The 16,322-nt window shown below is 41.2% G+C and overlaps 1 protein-coding gene across 1 annotated transcript in view; it reads right to left on the bottom strand.

Annotated features, from left to right (window-relative positions):
• zbtb17 (zinc finger and BTB domain containing 17) overlaps window positions 1-16,322 on the bottom strand; it is a 33,980-nt gene that overhangs the window by 17,376 nt on the left and 282 nt on the right. Inside the window, exons 2-5 of the mRNA XM_060852130.1 lie at window positions 6,641-6,846; window positions 5,405-5,539; window positions 5,014-5,187; window positions 2,120-2,236 (exon numbers count right to left, since the gene is read on the bottom strand). Coding sequence (XP_060708113.1) covers window positions 2,120-2,236; window positions 5,014-5,187; window positions 5,405-5,539; window positions 6,641-6,845 — 631 coding nt within the window. The 5' untranslated portion in view covers window position 6,846. The remainder of the gene's footprint in view (window positions 1-2,119; window positions 2,237-5,013; window positions 5,188-5,404; window positions 5,540-6,640; window positions 6,847-16,322) is intronic.

The following is a 16,322-nucleotide window of genomic DNA, read 5'->3' as shown; positions in this document are numbered from 1 at the left end:
AGAACCATGAACAGCAGCAGATTTGTTACAATCTATAACCTTATTGCCTGGTATATCCTGCACTCTACCATTGCCACCAATCCATTGGATCAGCTCTAGTCCAATGAAGAGCGCAGGATGGCATGCCAGGAATTGCACCAAGCTCTGATAAAGTTCTGGTGAAAATATTGAAGACTTGAGCTCCAAAACTAGCAGCACCCCAGCCAAGCTATTCAAGTTACAACACTGCCAGCTATCTAGCAATGTGGGAAATTTGCCTAGGTATGTTCTTTGCACAAAAAACTGGACAAATTCAAGTTACCACAGTATTATTTATTCTCAATCATCAAGCAGCACTTATTCAACAATAATCTGCTCACTGGTGCTCAATTTGGGTTCCACTAGGCCCACTCAGTTTCTGACCTTGTTACAGCCTTGGTCCAAAATGAACAAAGGAGATGAACTTCAGAGGGAATGTGAGAAGAGCTGCCCTTGAATTTAAGGCTGCATTTGACAAAATTGGCATCAAAAGACCTGAGTAAAACTAGGGGAAATAGAATCGGGGAAAACACTCCAATGGATGGAGTCATATCTACCACATAACTCATCTCCAGGACATTACTGCACAAGTTCTTCAAGGTGGAGACCAAGGCACAGCCATCTTCAGCTGCTTCATCAATGACCTTATGACGGAGGGAGGTCAGAAATGGGGGTGTTTACTGATGATCGCACAATGTTCAGCACAATTCATGACTTCTCAGATACTGAAACAGTCTATGTCCAAATGCAGCAAGATCTTGGTAATGTTAGGGCTTGGTCTGATAAGTGGCGAGTAACATTTGCATCACACTAGTGCCAGGTAATGACCACCTCCAATAAAAGAAAACTTAAACATCGCCCTTTGACATTCAATGGCATTACCATGGCTGAATCCCTCACTACCAACATCCTGGGTATATCATTGACCGGAAACAGAACTGAACCATGCCATATAAACACTGTAGCTGCAACAGCAGATTAGACGCTGGGAATGTTATGTTGAGTAACTTACCTCCTGATTCCTCAATGCCTGTCCAACATCTACAAAGACACAGGTCAGGAGCATCTATTACCACCAACATTCACTCCTGACACCACTGATGGACAGAGACAGCAACGTGTACCATATTCAAAATGCACTGCAACAACTCACCTAGGCTCCTGAGACAGCACCTTCCAAACCCACGACTTCTACCATGTAGAAGAACAAGGGCATGACAACACCTATTACTCACTGGCAATGTTCTCTTTAAGATGCACAGCTATGCTTGCAACTGGTGTATGGATGTATTTACTTCAGTTTAGACGCAGCTACCATGCATGGATCTCGAAGGTTCACGCAGTGTCAGGAGATCTTAGATGGAACGTAGTCTGGAAGTTCCCCTCCAAGTCATTCACCATCCAAATTTGGAAACATATTTCCATTCCTTCACTGTTGCTGGATCAAAATTATGAATTCTTTCCATAATGGCACTTAGGACTATACATACACCACATGGACTACAGCATTTCAAGAAGGCAGCTCAGCACAGACTTCTCCCACGCAGTTATGGATTGGCAATAAATGCTGGCCCAGCCACATACTATGGATAAGTAATGGAAAAAAAAGGAGAGAACCAGGCTTTATTATTCCCCATATTTAGATTTCATACCAACATTCACTGTTTTGACTTTTATCTAATAATGGCAGTTATATAAGGTACCAAAGAATAGCCAACATGTGTGGAACTGTCGGAAGGAAGGAGCAGGAATGAATTTCCTTCAAGAGAGAAAGGAGCATTGCTTGGGGAAAAAAAAAGTAAAGCTGATATCTCTTACATGCACTGGCTCATTGTTCATCACCCACTCTCTCATTAAAAACAGAAATGTATTCATGGCAGATAGTTAGGGAAGCATGGTGGCTATTAAATACTTAATTGATTGATACTGTGCTAATACAGAGAACCAATGAGCCTGAGCTTAAATTTATTTCTTTTACCTGATTACCACAAACCAGTGATAGCTACCAGACAGAAGAGCACATGTAAAAATCATTAAATTATAGCATGCCCACCTGAAAAGGTTACACCCAAACATTGGGATTATTGACTAAAGACTATACCTTCATCAGGATTTTCTGAAATACTGGCATCTTTGGTGTCACTCGAAGTGCTTTTCCTGGCAGGAAGGTGCCGGCGTTTACCATATATCTTCGAGACAGCATCTTTCACTGTGTCTCCTGTTGGGAAATACAACCAGAGCTAAGTCACAGAGATGATGGTCACCACATGCAGAGACACACTGGTCAAGTTAAGAAGTCAGCTGGCAGTGTGGATGGCAGAAACTAAAGAGATCATCAGCATGACTGGCAGACAGAAGGCACGGAATGCAGCATTAATGCACTATATCAGATGAGTCCAACGCTTTAAGTACAACTCAGGATTTACCCTTAAGAAAATGTAGAATAAAGTCTATTTTTAGTACAATATAAGTCTAAATCAAATGTATACAATTATTCATTTTGTCCTCGATTCAGGAAGTCTCAATATGACACCTGTGACTGCACATTATCAGCCAGTATCTTGAAGTCTGTGTTGTAGTTTAGGACTGCTAGTCATTATACAGTACATCAAATGCCTATCTGTGATGTGGATTATGCTTAATTATCTTTGTTTGGGAGAATACTGTATCATTCTGTGGAGCCGGAGCAAGCTTTCATTTCTAAAGCATAGAATGATATGGGTGAGTTTATTTCTCTGTTTACAAGTCCCAAAAATGCTGTGTTTTGAACTGACTTTAAGCTCAATATCAATTTGCGTTGTAATTATCTCCATATTGGGATTCAGTTTAGCTCAGTTGGCTGGATTGTTGGTTTACAGAGTAGTGTGACGCCAACAGTGTAGGTTCAATTCCCATCACCGGTTTGAGGTTACCATGAAGGACTCTATTTCTCAACCTCTTCCCTTGCCTGAGGTCTGGTGGCCCTCAGGTCAAAATGAGAGCAGCCCCTAGGGTCTCATAAGATTATGGCAACACAGCAACAATATCTCCATATTAACTCCACTGCTTGGAAAATCAAATACCTGATGGAATTTGGTAGCTAACCCATTGAAGTCTACTTGAATGGATCAGTTTGAGACAAACGTGCCAATTTGTTCCCCAACATCTAATTCCTAAAACTGCCTGTTGAATTCCTCTGCTAACTTCCTCAGGGATGTACAAATGTTTTCAATGTGGAGCCATTTTTCTTTGTCTTTGATTTTTTTTTCTTGGCATTTTCTCCAAATTTGGAAAGTGTTGCCGCATTTTATTTTTTAATTGGAAGGCCCACAAACCCAGTTTCATGAGTCTGTATTTGAATGCATTCACAGCACTGATCATATGCACTCAGTTTCTGTCCTTTCTCTGCAGTTAACAGCTTAGCTCTATCAGTTTCAGCACAATGTAAGGAACTCAATTACGCACTGTCTGACAGCTCACTGCACCCTTCATTCCTTGCTTTAAGAAGAGTGAAGATTTTCGGTACCATACCTAAAAACCTTCCCTTGACTTAACTGCCTCAAATCACCGTTCTTCAGTCAGTTGTCTTCAGTCAAAAGTTCCACCTCATCTTGTTACTCTGGAAGCACCAAAGGACATGCTTGGACAGTCATTATTATTTCTTCATTGTTGCTAAAGTGTTTGAATTAAAAAGTCAGTGGGCCACAGTCATTGCTTCCTTAACTACTTTGCCACCTGTGAATGATTTCTTGAACTTTGCCAGAAGATGACAAAATTATGCTTCTTACCTTTTACTGCTGGTTCGAGAAAAAAATCAATGTTGAGCTTTCAAAAGAGCCTTCAGCTCATCAACTTTCTTTGTCTGTACATCATTGTTGTTCAAATTCCCATTTTTACTTATGAATATACTTTAATAGTATGCAAGGGCAGATGCCTTTATCTTTTACAGTGGTGATAGAAATTTGTTTTCTTATTCCACATGGAAGTTGCACATTTTTGGTTTCTTCAGTGGTGGAGTCAACTGTCAGATATTCTGTGATCAACCAGTCCACCACAATCTGTGTGTTAGAGACCAATACACAATTGACAGGTGCTGCACCCTACAGGCTGAGTTCCCAAACACAGCCTGACCATTTTGTAGGGTTCTGGATTCAAGTCCCATTCTGGTGCTTGAGCACACAAATCAGTCCAAACCTGCAGTGTGGCAGCACTGGACTGTCAGAGCGGCTGTCTTTTGAACGAAACATTAAACTGAAACCACAGTGGGCTACTCGTTTGGATATAAAAGATCCTACCTTGACAAAGAGCACAGAAATTATCCCTAGTGTCCTGGCCAATATTTATCCCTCAACCAATATCACAAGATGACAGATTATCTGGTCGTTATCACATTGCTGTTCATGGGAGTTTGCTGGGTGCAAATTGGAAGCTGATTTTCCTATAAGACTGGCTACACTTCAAAAGTAATTGATTGATTATAAAATATTTTGACATGTCAAGCAACAAAAACTGCTATTATAAATGCAAGTCATTTTTTTTTTGTCTTATAGAGAAGATGAAGTGAGAGAGAAGAACATTGCAACACTTTCCTGTATCTTCGGCTGTCTATGCACGGATGATACACGGCAGATGAACTCAAATTGGAGAAGCAAACTCTCTGGAATTTTTCAATAATTATCAACAACACACAATTTATTGAAGCTGCAAATTTTTCAAGTTAATTTCTAATACAATACTGATTCAAAACAGCTACTTTTTTTTTAACCCTTCTTTAATTTTTTTATTTGCCTTGAGTGTGTCAAACCCAGATCCCAAAGCTAGTTAACTCTTGAGCCTCAAGCAGCCACAGTAGAATATTACTGACTTGTAGTGGATCAGTCTCATAGATGCTTCTCAGCTTTGATCACTGATTTCCATACACAGCTGACAATTACTGGGGGCCAAAGCTTCATGTCAGCAAGGAGTAAAACACTGAATGTCTAACCAGGTTGCACTGTGGAGAGGATGCCAACTGACCAGGTTTGTAATCTTTGTCTTCATCATCTTCAAACTCCACTGTTGTATCGTCGTCCTCAGATTCCACTGGTGCTTCATCCTTCACTTCTTCAGCTGGGTCCTTCTTTTGTTTCTCAGGATTATCTGTGACCAGCTCTTTTTCTTGCTTTCCATCACTGCCTGGTATCTCAATACCTGTTTGCAAGACAGAATCAGTGCGGTTAGATACAGACATGGTGGCCAACTATTAACTACTTATACTTGCTCTTTGAATAGATTGAAGAATTTGTGGAGAAAGAAAGAGTAGAATAAGAGTTTCAAATGCCTTTGTACCTTTGTATCTCTTTCATACATACATACCAAGGAGAAGGTTCCTCTTTGGTGAAAGCCAGTGATGGGGTGCAGGACTTACCTTCAATGAAAGTGTTACAGGTGCTGACAATATCATGCATCTGAAGGAAGCCAGCCACTGCCTGCACATCAAAAACGTTCACCGAGGTCAGGTTCAGCTTGGCTGTGTACATGAATTCCAACACCTGGCCGAGACCTGTGAGAAAGTATCTCAGATCACTATATGCTACTGAGGGATTCAATCCATTCCTGGAAGCACATGAAGATCTCCTGGCTCGTCAGTCCTGAGTCACATTTAATCAGTCTATCTCTCAGTGAGGTTCAAACTCAAGCTAAAAAATTCACCTCATCACATTGAGCAATGTTGTTGTGAGGTTGTGCTTCAGATTCTTTTGTACTGATGAAAATCCAGCTGTGGCCTCCATAAGGGTATTACTTAAGTTTTAAGCATTAAGTTTTAATAATTAAATTTTCTTACATTATGTTGCCACTCCATTTTGTGGTAATCTCACTCATTAGTAATTCAGAAGCTCAGGCTAATGCTCTGAGGTCATGGTTTAAAATCCCATCATGGCCACTGGTCGAACTTAAATTCAATAAAAATAATCTGGAATTGAAAGCTAATCTCAGTGACGGTTATCACTGTCCATTGTTGTAAACAACCATCTGGTTCACTAGTTAAATCTGCCATGTTTAACTGGTCTGGCCTACCTGTGACTCCAGACCCACAGCAATGTGGTTGACTCTTAACTTCCCTCTTAAGGTGGCTGAGCAAGCCACTCAGTTATTAGACAATTATGGATGGGAAACAAATTCTGACCTTACCAATGATACCCACATTCCATGAAAGAATAAAGAAAACAAAAGTAAGCTGAGATACCACTTGTCATTCATCTATGAAAATGGCACCGCAGAGCCACATCATGTCCCTGGTTGATGCCCATTTGCAGCGGTCTGCACTAGGACAGACTGAATAATGACTTGGAGCAGGAAACCAGCTGATGTTTTCATTTCCCCCAACCTAACTTGGGCCATTGAAAAAGAGTTCCCAATCTCACAGCCACAAGTTAGCCAACTCAAACAGACTGTTGCCAAAATGTAAGCCCCCACTTCAATGGTGATACATTCAATTCAGGTTCTGTTAGCCTTCTCAGGTGAACCATTACTCAGAGAGGAGCAGGGGAGTCGTTCTGGCGTCATGACCAACATTTATCTCTGGTTTTAACCCATTCTTGCCCTGATAGTATTAATGTCCTCTGCATAATGGTTCGCGTCTCAGTACCTGCAGGATTCTCACCTGCTGCATTGCTGATGTCAAGGTGTACCACATCTTTCTGGTCCAAGAACAATGTCCTGAAATATTCACTGCATGCAGCCAGCACCGCCTTGTGTGCCTTGAAGTCAATGCCATCTACAACAAAGGTGCAGTCACAGAGCAACCCAAGATGTCTCTGGTGATTCAACTGCTCCAGGACCTGGTGACTGTGCTGTGGAAAATCCATTCTTGAACAAGGAGAGAGAAAAAAAATCAGCTATAACCTCAAAACTAATACATTAGACTGCATTAGTATAGGCTGTGTTGTCATCAGGATTATTTAGCACACTGGTTTCTATCAGGTTGTAGGAAATGTAATAGTTTTGACAATTTAAAAAATATCAACTGGAATGCAGATCTATGGCATCTAAGCCATGGCACTATCAATTAGCTACCTAGTGTCCTGCAGCAGATCAACTTATGGATCTAAGTTTGCTCGCTGAACTGAAGATTCGTTTTCAAACATTTCATCACCATACTAGGTCACATCATCAGCCTCCGGAGAAGCACTGATGTTATGTCCTGCTTTCTATTTATGTGTCTTGGTTGCTTAGGTGTGTGATATCATTTCCAGTTCTCTTTCTCAAAGGATGGTAGATGAGGGTCCAAATCGATGTGTTTATTGATGGAGTTCTAGTTAGAATGTCTGGCCTTGAGGAATTCTTGTGTGTTTCTCTGTTTAACATGATTGAGGATGGATGTGTTGTCCCAGTCAAAGTGGTGTCCTTCTTTGTCTGTATGTAAGAATACTAGTGATAGTCGGTCATGTCTTTTGGTGACTCATTTGTGTTCATGTATTCTGGCAGCAAGTTTTCTGCCTGTTTGTCCAATGTAGTGCTTGTTCCAGTTCTTTCAAGGTGTTTTGTAAATGACATTAGTTTTGCTGGTTGTTTCTATTGGATCCTTTAGATTCATAAGTTGTTGTTTAAGTGTGTTGGTAGGTTTGTGGGCTACGATGATGCCAAGAGGTCTGAGGAGTCTGGAAGTCATTTCAGAGATGTCTTTGATATAAGGTAATGTGGCTATAGTTTCTGGGCACTTCGTGTCTGCTTGCTTGGGTTTGTTGTTGAGAAATCGGCAGACTATTTATTGGGTACTTGTTCTTGAATACGCTGAATAGGTATTTTTTTTCTGCTGTTTGTAGTTCTTGGGTGCTGCAGTGTGTTGTGGCTCATTGAGATAATGTCCTGATGCAGCTTCATTTGTGGGTGTTGGGATGATTGCTTCTGCATTAAGTATTGGGTCTGTGTGTGTTGTTTTCCTGTAGATACAGGTTTGAAGTTCTCCATTAACTGTTCGTTTTACTGTCTCATTAGGAATGGAAGTCTGTTTTCATTCTCCTCCTCTTTTGTGAATTTTATGCCAGTCAGGATATCTCAGGTGGTATTGTAGGTTTCGTCCAATTTGTTCGATTTTCTGATGGCAAAGGTGTCATCCACATAGCGGACCCAAAGTTTGGGTTGGATAGTTGGAAGGGCTGCTTGTTCCAATCTCTGCATTACTGCTTCTGCTAGGAACACTGATATTCTTGATCCCATCAAGACTAATTTGTTTGCAGGTCTTGTTATTAAATGTGAAGTGGGTGGTGAGGTGTAAAATTCACAAAAGTGGAGGAGAATGCCAAAAGACTCCCATTCCTAGATGGGACAGTAGAACGAACAGTTAATGGAGAACTTCAAACTAGCATCTCCAGGAAAACAACACACACAGACCAAATATTTAACTACAGAAGCAAACTACAGATGCTTCTGTAGTTAACACCCACAAACGAAGCTGCATCAGGACATTATTTCAATAAGCCACACTGCAGCACCCAAGTACTACAAACAGCAGAAGAGAAATACTTATACAGCATATTCAAGAAAAACAGGTCCCCAATAAATGCAGTCTGCTGATTTCTCAACAACAAACCAGAACATGCAGATACAATGTGCCCAGAAACTATAGCCACATTACCTTACATCAAAGATATCTCTGAAATGACTTCCAAACTCTTCAGACCTCTTGGCATCATCGTAGCCCACAAACCTACCACCACACTTAAATGGCAACTAATGAATCTAAAGGATCCAATAGAAACAACCAGCAAAATGAATGTCATTTACAAAATACCTTGCAAGAACTATAACAAACACTACATTGGACAAACAGAGAGAAAGCTTGCCACTAGGATACATGAACACCAGCTAGTCACCAAAAAACATGACCCACGATCACTAGTACCCTCAAGGCCAGGCATTCTAACTGGAACTCCATCAATAAACACATCAATTTGGATCCCATCTACCATCCTCTGAGAAAAAGAACCGGAAATGATATCACACCCAAGAAACCAAGACATATATACAGAAAGCGGGACAAAACAACAGTGCTTCTCCAGAGGCTCACTGATGATGTGACCTAGTATGGCGACAAAATGTCTGAAAATGAATCTTCCAGCTCAGTGAGCAAACTTAGATCCACAACCTCAACCCTACAAATCTTCTCAGAAATCACTTATGTTCTGGCAACAAATATTGTGCTGACCGAAATTCCTGTCTAAAAACTGTCAGAGGCCAGTATGGATTTTTTTTTTCACTCAATGAACTGAAGATTTTATATTGGGTTGTGAACAATTAAACATTCCTAATTCTGCAGTAAATTGGCTTCCCCAATCAAGGAAACAACAGAATGGGAAATGTGAGAACAGAATTATCTTCTCGGGCTGGGGCAAAGTTTCATGCTGCATTTGTTCCTTTCTAAATTGGCTCATTTTAAATATATACTACCAAAATGTATACCTGGAACAAAGTCATATTTTCTATTTCCTAGTTTCTATCACTGCTGCACAATAAAAATAAGAAATTATGCAAGATTTGCCTTTTATGTGAACCTGTATTTATTTTGCTAATTGGTCTCACAAAAGTGGCTGGCAGAAATGTGCTCATTGAAATAAATTAATATTAAAGGGATAAATATCCCTGAAATAGAGTCATAGAGATGTACAGCATTGAAACATACCCTTCAGTCCAACCCGTCCATGCCAACCAGATATCCCAACCCAATCTAGTCCTACCTGCCAGTACCCAGCCCATATCCCTCCAAACCCTTCCTATTCATATACCCATCCAAATGCCTCTTAAATGTTACAGTTGTACCAGCCTCCACCACATCCTCTGGCAGCTCATTCCATACACGTACCACCCTCTGCATGAAAAGGTTGCCCCTTAGGTCTCTTTTATATCTTTCCCCTCTCACCCTAAACCTATGCCCTCTAGTTCTAGACTCACCGTTGCCAGGGAAAAGACTTTGTCTATTTATCCTATCCATGCCCCTCATAATTTTGTAAACCTTTATAAGGTCACCCCTCAGCCTCCGACGCTCCAGGGAAAACAGCCCCAGCCTGTTCAGCCTCTCCCTGTAGCTCAGATCCTCCAACCCTGGTAACATCCTTGTAAATCTTTTCTGAACTCTTTCAAGTTTCACAACATCTTTCCGATAGGAAGGAGACCAGAATTGCACGCAATATTCCAACAGTGGCCTAACCAATGTCCTGTGCAGTCGCCACATGACCTCCCAACTCCTGTACTCAATACTCTGACCAATAAAGGAAAGCATACCAAACAGCTTCTTCACTATTCTATGTACCTGCGACTCCACTTTCAAGGAGTTATGAACCTGCACTCCAAGGTTTCTTTGTTCAGCAACACTCCCTGGGACCTTACCATTAAGTGTATAAGTCCTGCTAAGATTTGCTTTCCCAAAATGCAGCACTTCACATTTATCGGAATTAAACTCCATCTGCCACTTCTCAGCCCATCGGCCCATCTGGTCCAGATCCTGTTGTAATCTGAGATAACCCTCTTCACTGTCCATTACACCTCCAATTTTGGTGTAATCTGCAAACTTACTAATTGTACCTCTCATGCTCGCACCCAAATCATTTATGTAAATGACAAAAAGTAGACGGCCCAGCACCGATCTTTGTGGCACTCCACTGGTCACAGGCCTCCAGTCTGAAAAACAACCCTCCACCACCACCGTCGGTCTTCTACCTTTGAGCCAGTTCTGTATCCAAATGGCTAGTTCTTCTTGTATTCCATGAGATCTAACCTTGCTAATCAGTCTCCCATGGGGAACCTTGTCGAACACCTTACTGAAGTCCATATAGATCACATCTACTGCTCTGCCCTCATCAATCTTCTTTGTGACTTCTTCAAAAACTCAATCAAGTTTGTGAGACGTGATTTCCCACACACAAAGCCATGTTGTCCATCCCGAATCAGTCCTTGCCTTTAAAGTTTGTGAGAAGATTTGTAGCTCAGGTGCTCGTTCTTGTGGTTCTGTTCACCGAGCTGGGAATTTATGTTGCAGACATTTCGTCCCCTGTCTAGGTGACATCCTCAGTGCCTGGGAGCCTCCTGTGAAGCGGTTCTGTGATCTTTCCTCCTGCATTTGTAGTGGTTTGAATCTGCTGCTTCCAGTTGTCAGTTCCAGCTGTCTGTTGCAGTGGTCGGTATATGAGTCCAGATCGATGTGTTTATTGATTGAATCTGTGGATGAGTGCCATGCCTCTCAGAATTCCCTGGCTGTTCTCTGTTTGGCTTGTCCTATAATAGTAGTGTTGTCCCAGTCGAATTCATGTTGCTTGTCATCTGCGTGTGTGGCAACTAAGGATAGCTGGTCGTGGCTAGTTGGTGTTCATGGATGCAGATCGTTAGCTGTCTTCCTGTTTGTCCTATGTAGTGTTTTGTACAGTCCTTGCATGGGATTTTGTACACTACATTGGTTTTGCTCATGCTGGGTATCTGGTCCTTCATTCTGGTGAGTTGTTGTCTGAGAGTGGCTCTTGGTTTGTGTGCTGTTATGAGTCCTAGTGGTCGCAGTAGTCTGGCTGTCAGTTCGGAAATGCTCTTGATGCATGGTAGTGTGGCTAGTCCTTTGGGTTGTGGCATGTCCTCATTCCGTTGTCTTTCCCTTAGGCATCTGTTGATGAAATTGCGGGGTATCCGTTTTTGGCGAATACGTTGTATAGGTGTTCTTCTTCCTCTTTTTGCAGTGCTGGTGTACTGCAGTGTGTTGTGTCTCTTTTGAATAGTGTCTTGATGCAACTTCTTTTGTGTGTGTTGGGGTGGTTGCTTTCGTAGTTTAGGACTTGGTCTGTGTGAGTGGCTTTCCTGTATACCTTTGTGGTGAATTCAGGAATATTCCAAAAATGGATACCCCGCAATTTCATCAACAGATGCCTAAGGGAAAGACAACGGAACGAGGACATGCCACAACCCAAAGGACTAGCCACACTACCATGCATCAAGAGCATTTCCGAACTGACAGCCAGACTACTACGACCACTAGGACTCATAACAGTACACAAACCAACAGCAACTCTCAGACAACAACTCACCAGAACGAAGGACCTGATACCCAGCATGAGCAAAACCAATGTAGTGTACAAAATCCCATGCAAGGAGTGTACAACACACTACATAGGACAAACAGGAAGACAGCTAACGATCCACATCCATGAACACCAACTAGCCACGAAACGACACGACCAGCTTTCCTTAGTAGCCACACATGCAAATGACAAGCAACATGAATTCGACAGGGACAACACTACTATTATAGGACAAGCCAAACACAGAACAGCCAGGGAATTCCTAGAGGCATGGCACTCATCCACAGATTCAATCAATAAACACATCGATCTGGACCTAATATACTGACCACTGCAACGGACAGCTGGAACTGACAACCGGAAGCGGCAGATTCAAACCACTACAAATGCCGGAGGAAAGATTACAGAAGCGCTTCACAAGAGGCTCCCAAGCACTGAGGATGTCACCTAGACAGGGAACGAAACGTCTGCAACACATATTCCCAGCTCGGCGAACAGAACCACAACAGTCCTTGCCTTTCTAAATACATGTACACCCTGTCCCTCAGGATTCCCTCCAACAACTTGCCCATCACTGAGGTCAGGCTCACCGGTCTATAGTTCCCTGGCTTGTCTTTACCGCCCTTCTGAAGAAATAATGACGTAAAATGTGTTAATGACCCTGACACAAAAGGATATGATATACGCAAAGTGAATATAATTATGTTCATTATTTCTTCAGATGGCCTATCATATCAAATAAACATTTACAGACAGCATGTTTGTTACAGTCTCCAAGTTTCAAGTGATCCAATCAACAGGCTCAAACACAAGGACAACGCTGACTACAATTGATCTGAATGACTGCCAATCGGCAAATTTAATGACAGACTGTGTCCAATAATTTGCTTGCTTCTGTTGCCCAAGTCATGAAAGAACTGAACGACAATTCAGAGTTTGTCAGCTGCTCAATGAGAGTACCATCCCATCAAGATAATTGAAATGAAGTCACATCAGTGCACAGTATTCATCCCTATGGTAGGGATAATAATTCAAATTTTAAAATAATTCAAATTGGTTTTTTACTGGCTGATGTCTATTGTTAATTAAGGTTAATGGCATTGCTCTAGACAATATAAATGATTGTCAAGTCCATTGCTTCTCAATAAATATTAATGCTTGCAGTGTTCGGGCAAATAACCATTCACATGCACAGACTTCCAAAAGGGACTTGTACAACACAACAAAACTGGCTCAGTGGAATTGGAGGTGCTATAATAGTCTGGGTAGAGGATTAGTTAATAGATAGGAGGCAAACAGTAGGGATAAAATGTTTTTTTTCAAGTTGGCAGCCTGTGACTAGTGAAATGCCACAACAATCAGTGCTACGCCCTCAACTATTTACAATCTATATTCATGACTTGGATGAAAAGACAGCAAGTATCATATCAAAATGTGCTGATGCTAGGTGGAACATCGGCTAGAAGGAGAGTGTAAAGATTAAGTGAACAGTAAGGTGGCAAATGGAAGTATAATGCAGGGAAATATGATACCATACAGTCTGGCCATAAGAACAGAAAAGCAAGTTTTTTTAAAAAAGAACAGAACTTGTAAATGTTGATATTTAGAGGGACTTGCTAGTATTCGGATAAGAATACACAATACAATAAAAACTTAGGAAGGGAAATTAGATTTTTGCCTTATACCAAGCGGATTTGATTGTGAGAATAAAAATGTCTTACTATAATTGGACAAGGCTTTTGGTGAGACCAGACTGAGAAGTTTCATTGGATTTTTCATTTCAGTCAATGAAATAGGAAGGCCATCCCAAGGGAGGCTGAGGAAATTGGGTGTATGTTTCCTGAAGTTTTGAAGAATGACAGGTGATCACATTGAAATGTCCAACATTCTGAAGGTAGGAACTAAGTTGTTTCTTCTGTTTAGAATACAGAGGGAGGTGGCAGAGTCTATAATCTACTGAAGGCTGAGAAACTACAATAATAGTCTTTCAGGGTCTCAAGAGATGCAGGGATTGGATGGAAAAATGAAGTTGAAGCCACAATGGAATTGAAGAGGGGAGGAGACTTGACTAACCATACAGTCTACTTCTGCTCCTACTCTGGTATATCCATAGGTTTTCAAAATTTGGAGTGTCTTCAAAGTCCATGATCAACTCTGGGAAGGACAAGGGTGATTCAGTTTGCAACATCTAACAAATAGTAGAGTACTGGGCATTAATTAGATTCAATTGAGGCAAGGACGCCAATAATAATAACTCATTGGTAATGCAAAGCACACCTTTATTTATATCATGGTAAATGTTAGAAATAGGGGCAACTTACTTCCACAACTTTTCATGATTTCAAAGGTTTCAATTTAGTGACACTCAAAGCTGGAATCTAAGAAACAACTAAATCATTAAATTTAGTTTGCATCTACGAGGTCCATGCAAGGACAGATGGAGACCAACCAAAGCTATACTTCTTACAAGAAGCAGCAAAGTCATCCACTGTTAATCATTGTAAGTGAAGTTTTCAGGGTGTATCTGTTCAAATATCTCCAACAATATTGCAATCCTTTTCACATATATGCTGTTAACAGACTCACCCGAAAGTTTATCCCTCACCTTAATTAACAGTCTTAAACAGTGAAATATGATGGTCATGCCTTGAAATGTTGCTGAGTTAAATTCTTGTAATTCTCTTGGGGTTGTATCTAAACCTCTGTGGGCTTCAGCAGTCCAAGAATGTAGGTTACCATCACCTTCTCAATGGCAATTATGGTTGGGTAATAAATGCTAGCTGAACCAACAATGCCCACAGTCTGTGAATGAATAGTCAATATGCTACCACCTTGCACTACTGAGATAAGAATTTCAAAGACATTATATGGTAGATACAAGATTAAGCTTCCATCTTTTTAATTTGTTCATGCGTGTGACATTGCTGACTGGGCAGCAATTTTGGCCATTATCTATTCACGTCAAGATCTGATATTGCCTCCTAACCAGACAAAGCACAAATAACAAATGGGTATGGTTGGGTAAACAGATAAGGTCTTTCCCCATGGGGAGGGGGTGGAGTCCAAAAATAGATGGCATAGGTTTAAAATGGGTGGGGAAAGATTTAAAAAGGAACCTGAAGGGCAACTTTTTCCATGCAGAAAGTGATGTGTGTATGAATCGACCTGCTAGTGGAATTGGAGACTGGTAGCATTACACAATTTAAAAGGCTTCTGGATGGGTATATAAATAGGAAGGGTTTACAGTGATATAGGCCAAATGCTGGCAAATGAGACTAGATTTATTTAGGATATCTGTTTGGCATGGACTGGTTGGACCGAAAGGTCTGTTTCTGTGCTGTATATCTCTATGCCTCCATGCTGGGATAGACAGATTCCCTTGTTAAAACTGTTCACAAAACCAACTAGGGCCTTAAACTAGATAGTGCCATTTTAAGTATCTTGTACCAAGCTTTTAAAATATCAAATTCATGTCAAAAATACATTTCTGCATTTGTTTCTTTAACTCTCAATTTAGCTCTGATAACGAGGTAATCAATAATTTTTCATCACCAACATATTATATTATAGCGTGAACTCTGCTGCAGTCTGATTCAGACCCTGGAAAAGAGCAGAATCCCTTACTGTTGACAGCAGGGCATTTAATCTCAATGACAAACAGCGCTTTTCAGTCCAGAATAACCTTTGATGGGGACTGTGATGGGCAATGTTTTTCCTCGGATGTTTCATGTCAAGTTGGAGATGGCGGTTCCTTCTTTTTCAAGTTTTCGTAAAAAGTAATCGTGATGACAATCCTGCATTTAGCAGATCAGAAGATTAGCATCTTTATATGTTTTGTTTTTGTCGTCTCCGCCCCGGTGTGCCTGTTATTGCTCCAACTGCGTGTTTATTAATTACCTCTATCATTCTCTCTCCCTTGGTGTTTGTTAATTGTCCCTAAGCCCTGGTACGTTTTCATTCTCCCTGCTCTGATGTTTCTCTTTATTGTCCCTGCTTTCCCTGGAGTATTTCGATTATGGGCATGCCCCACCCTTATACCTGCCTGTGCATCCAAATATCTCCCTGTTTGTGAATCCTTAATCGGTGTCCCTGGTTACCCCTGGAATTTCTCTCTCTGGTTATTTCTCATGTGTTCTTCTGTTGCTAAGCCCCCAACCTGCTGTACCTCCATCTATTACCCCTCTGTTTATTGGCCGTCTATCAATTGATCAGTGTATTGGCGTCTCTGGGCTCCACTAACCCTCTCTGTATCTATTGATCCGTGTATTGTTTGAGCGCGTCTGGCGG

The sequence above is a fragment of the Hemiscyllium ocellatum genome, chromosome 37 (genome assembly GCF_020745735.1).
Source record: "Hemiscyllium ocellatum isolate sHemOce1 chromosome 37, sHemOce1.pat.X.cur, whole genome shotgun sequence".
Taxonomy (NCBI): Eukaryota; Metazoa; Chordata; class Chondrichthyes; order Orectolobiformes; family Hemiscylliidae; genus Hemiscyllium; species Hemiscyllium ocellatum.
This window is presented reverse-complemented; position numbering and strand designations above follow the sequence as displayed.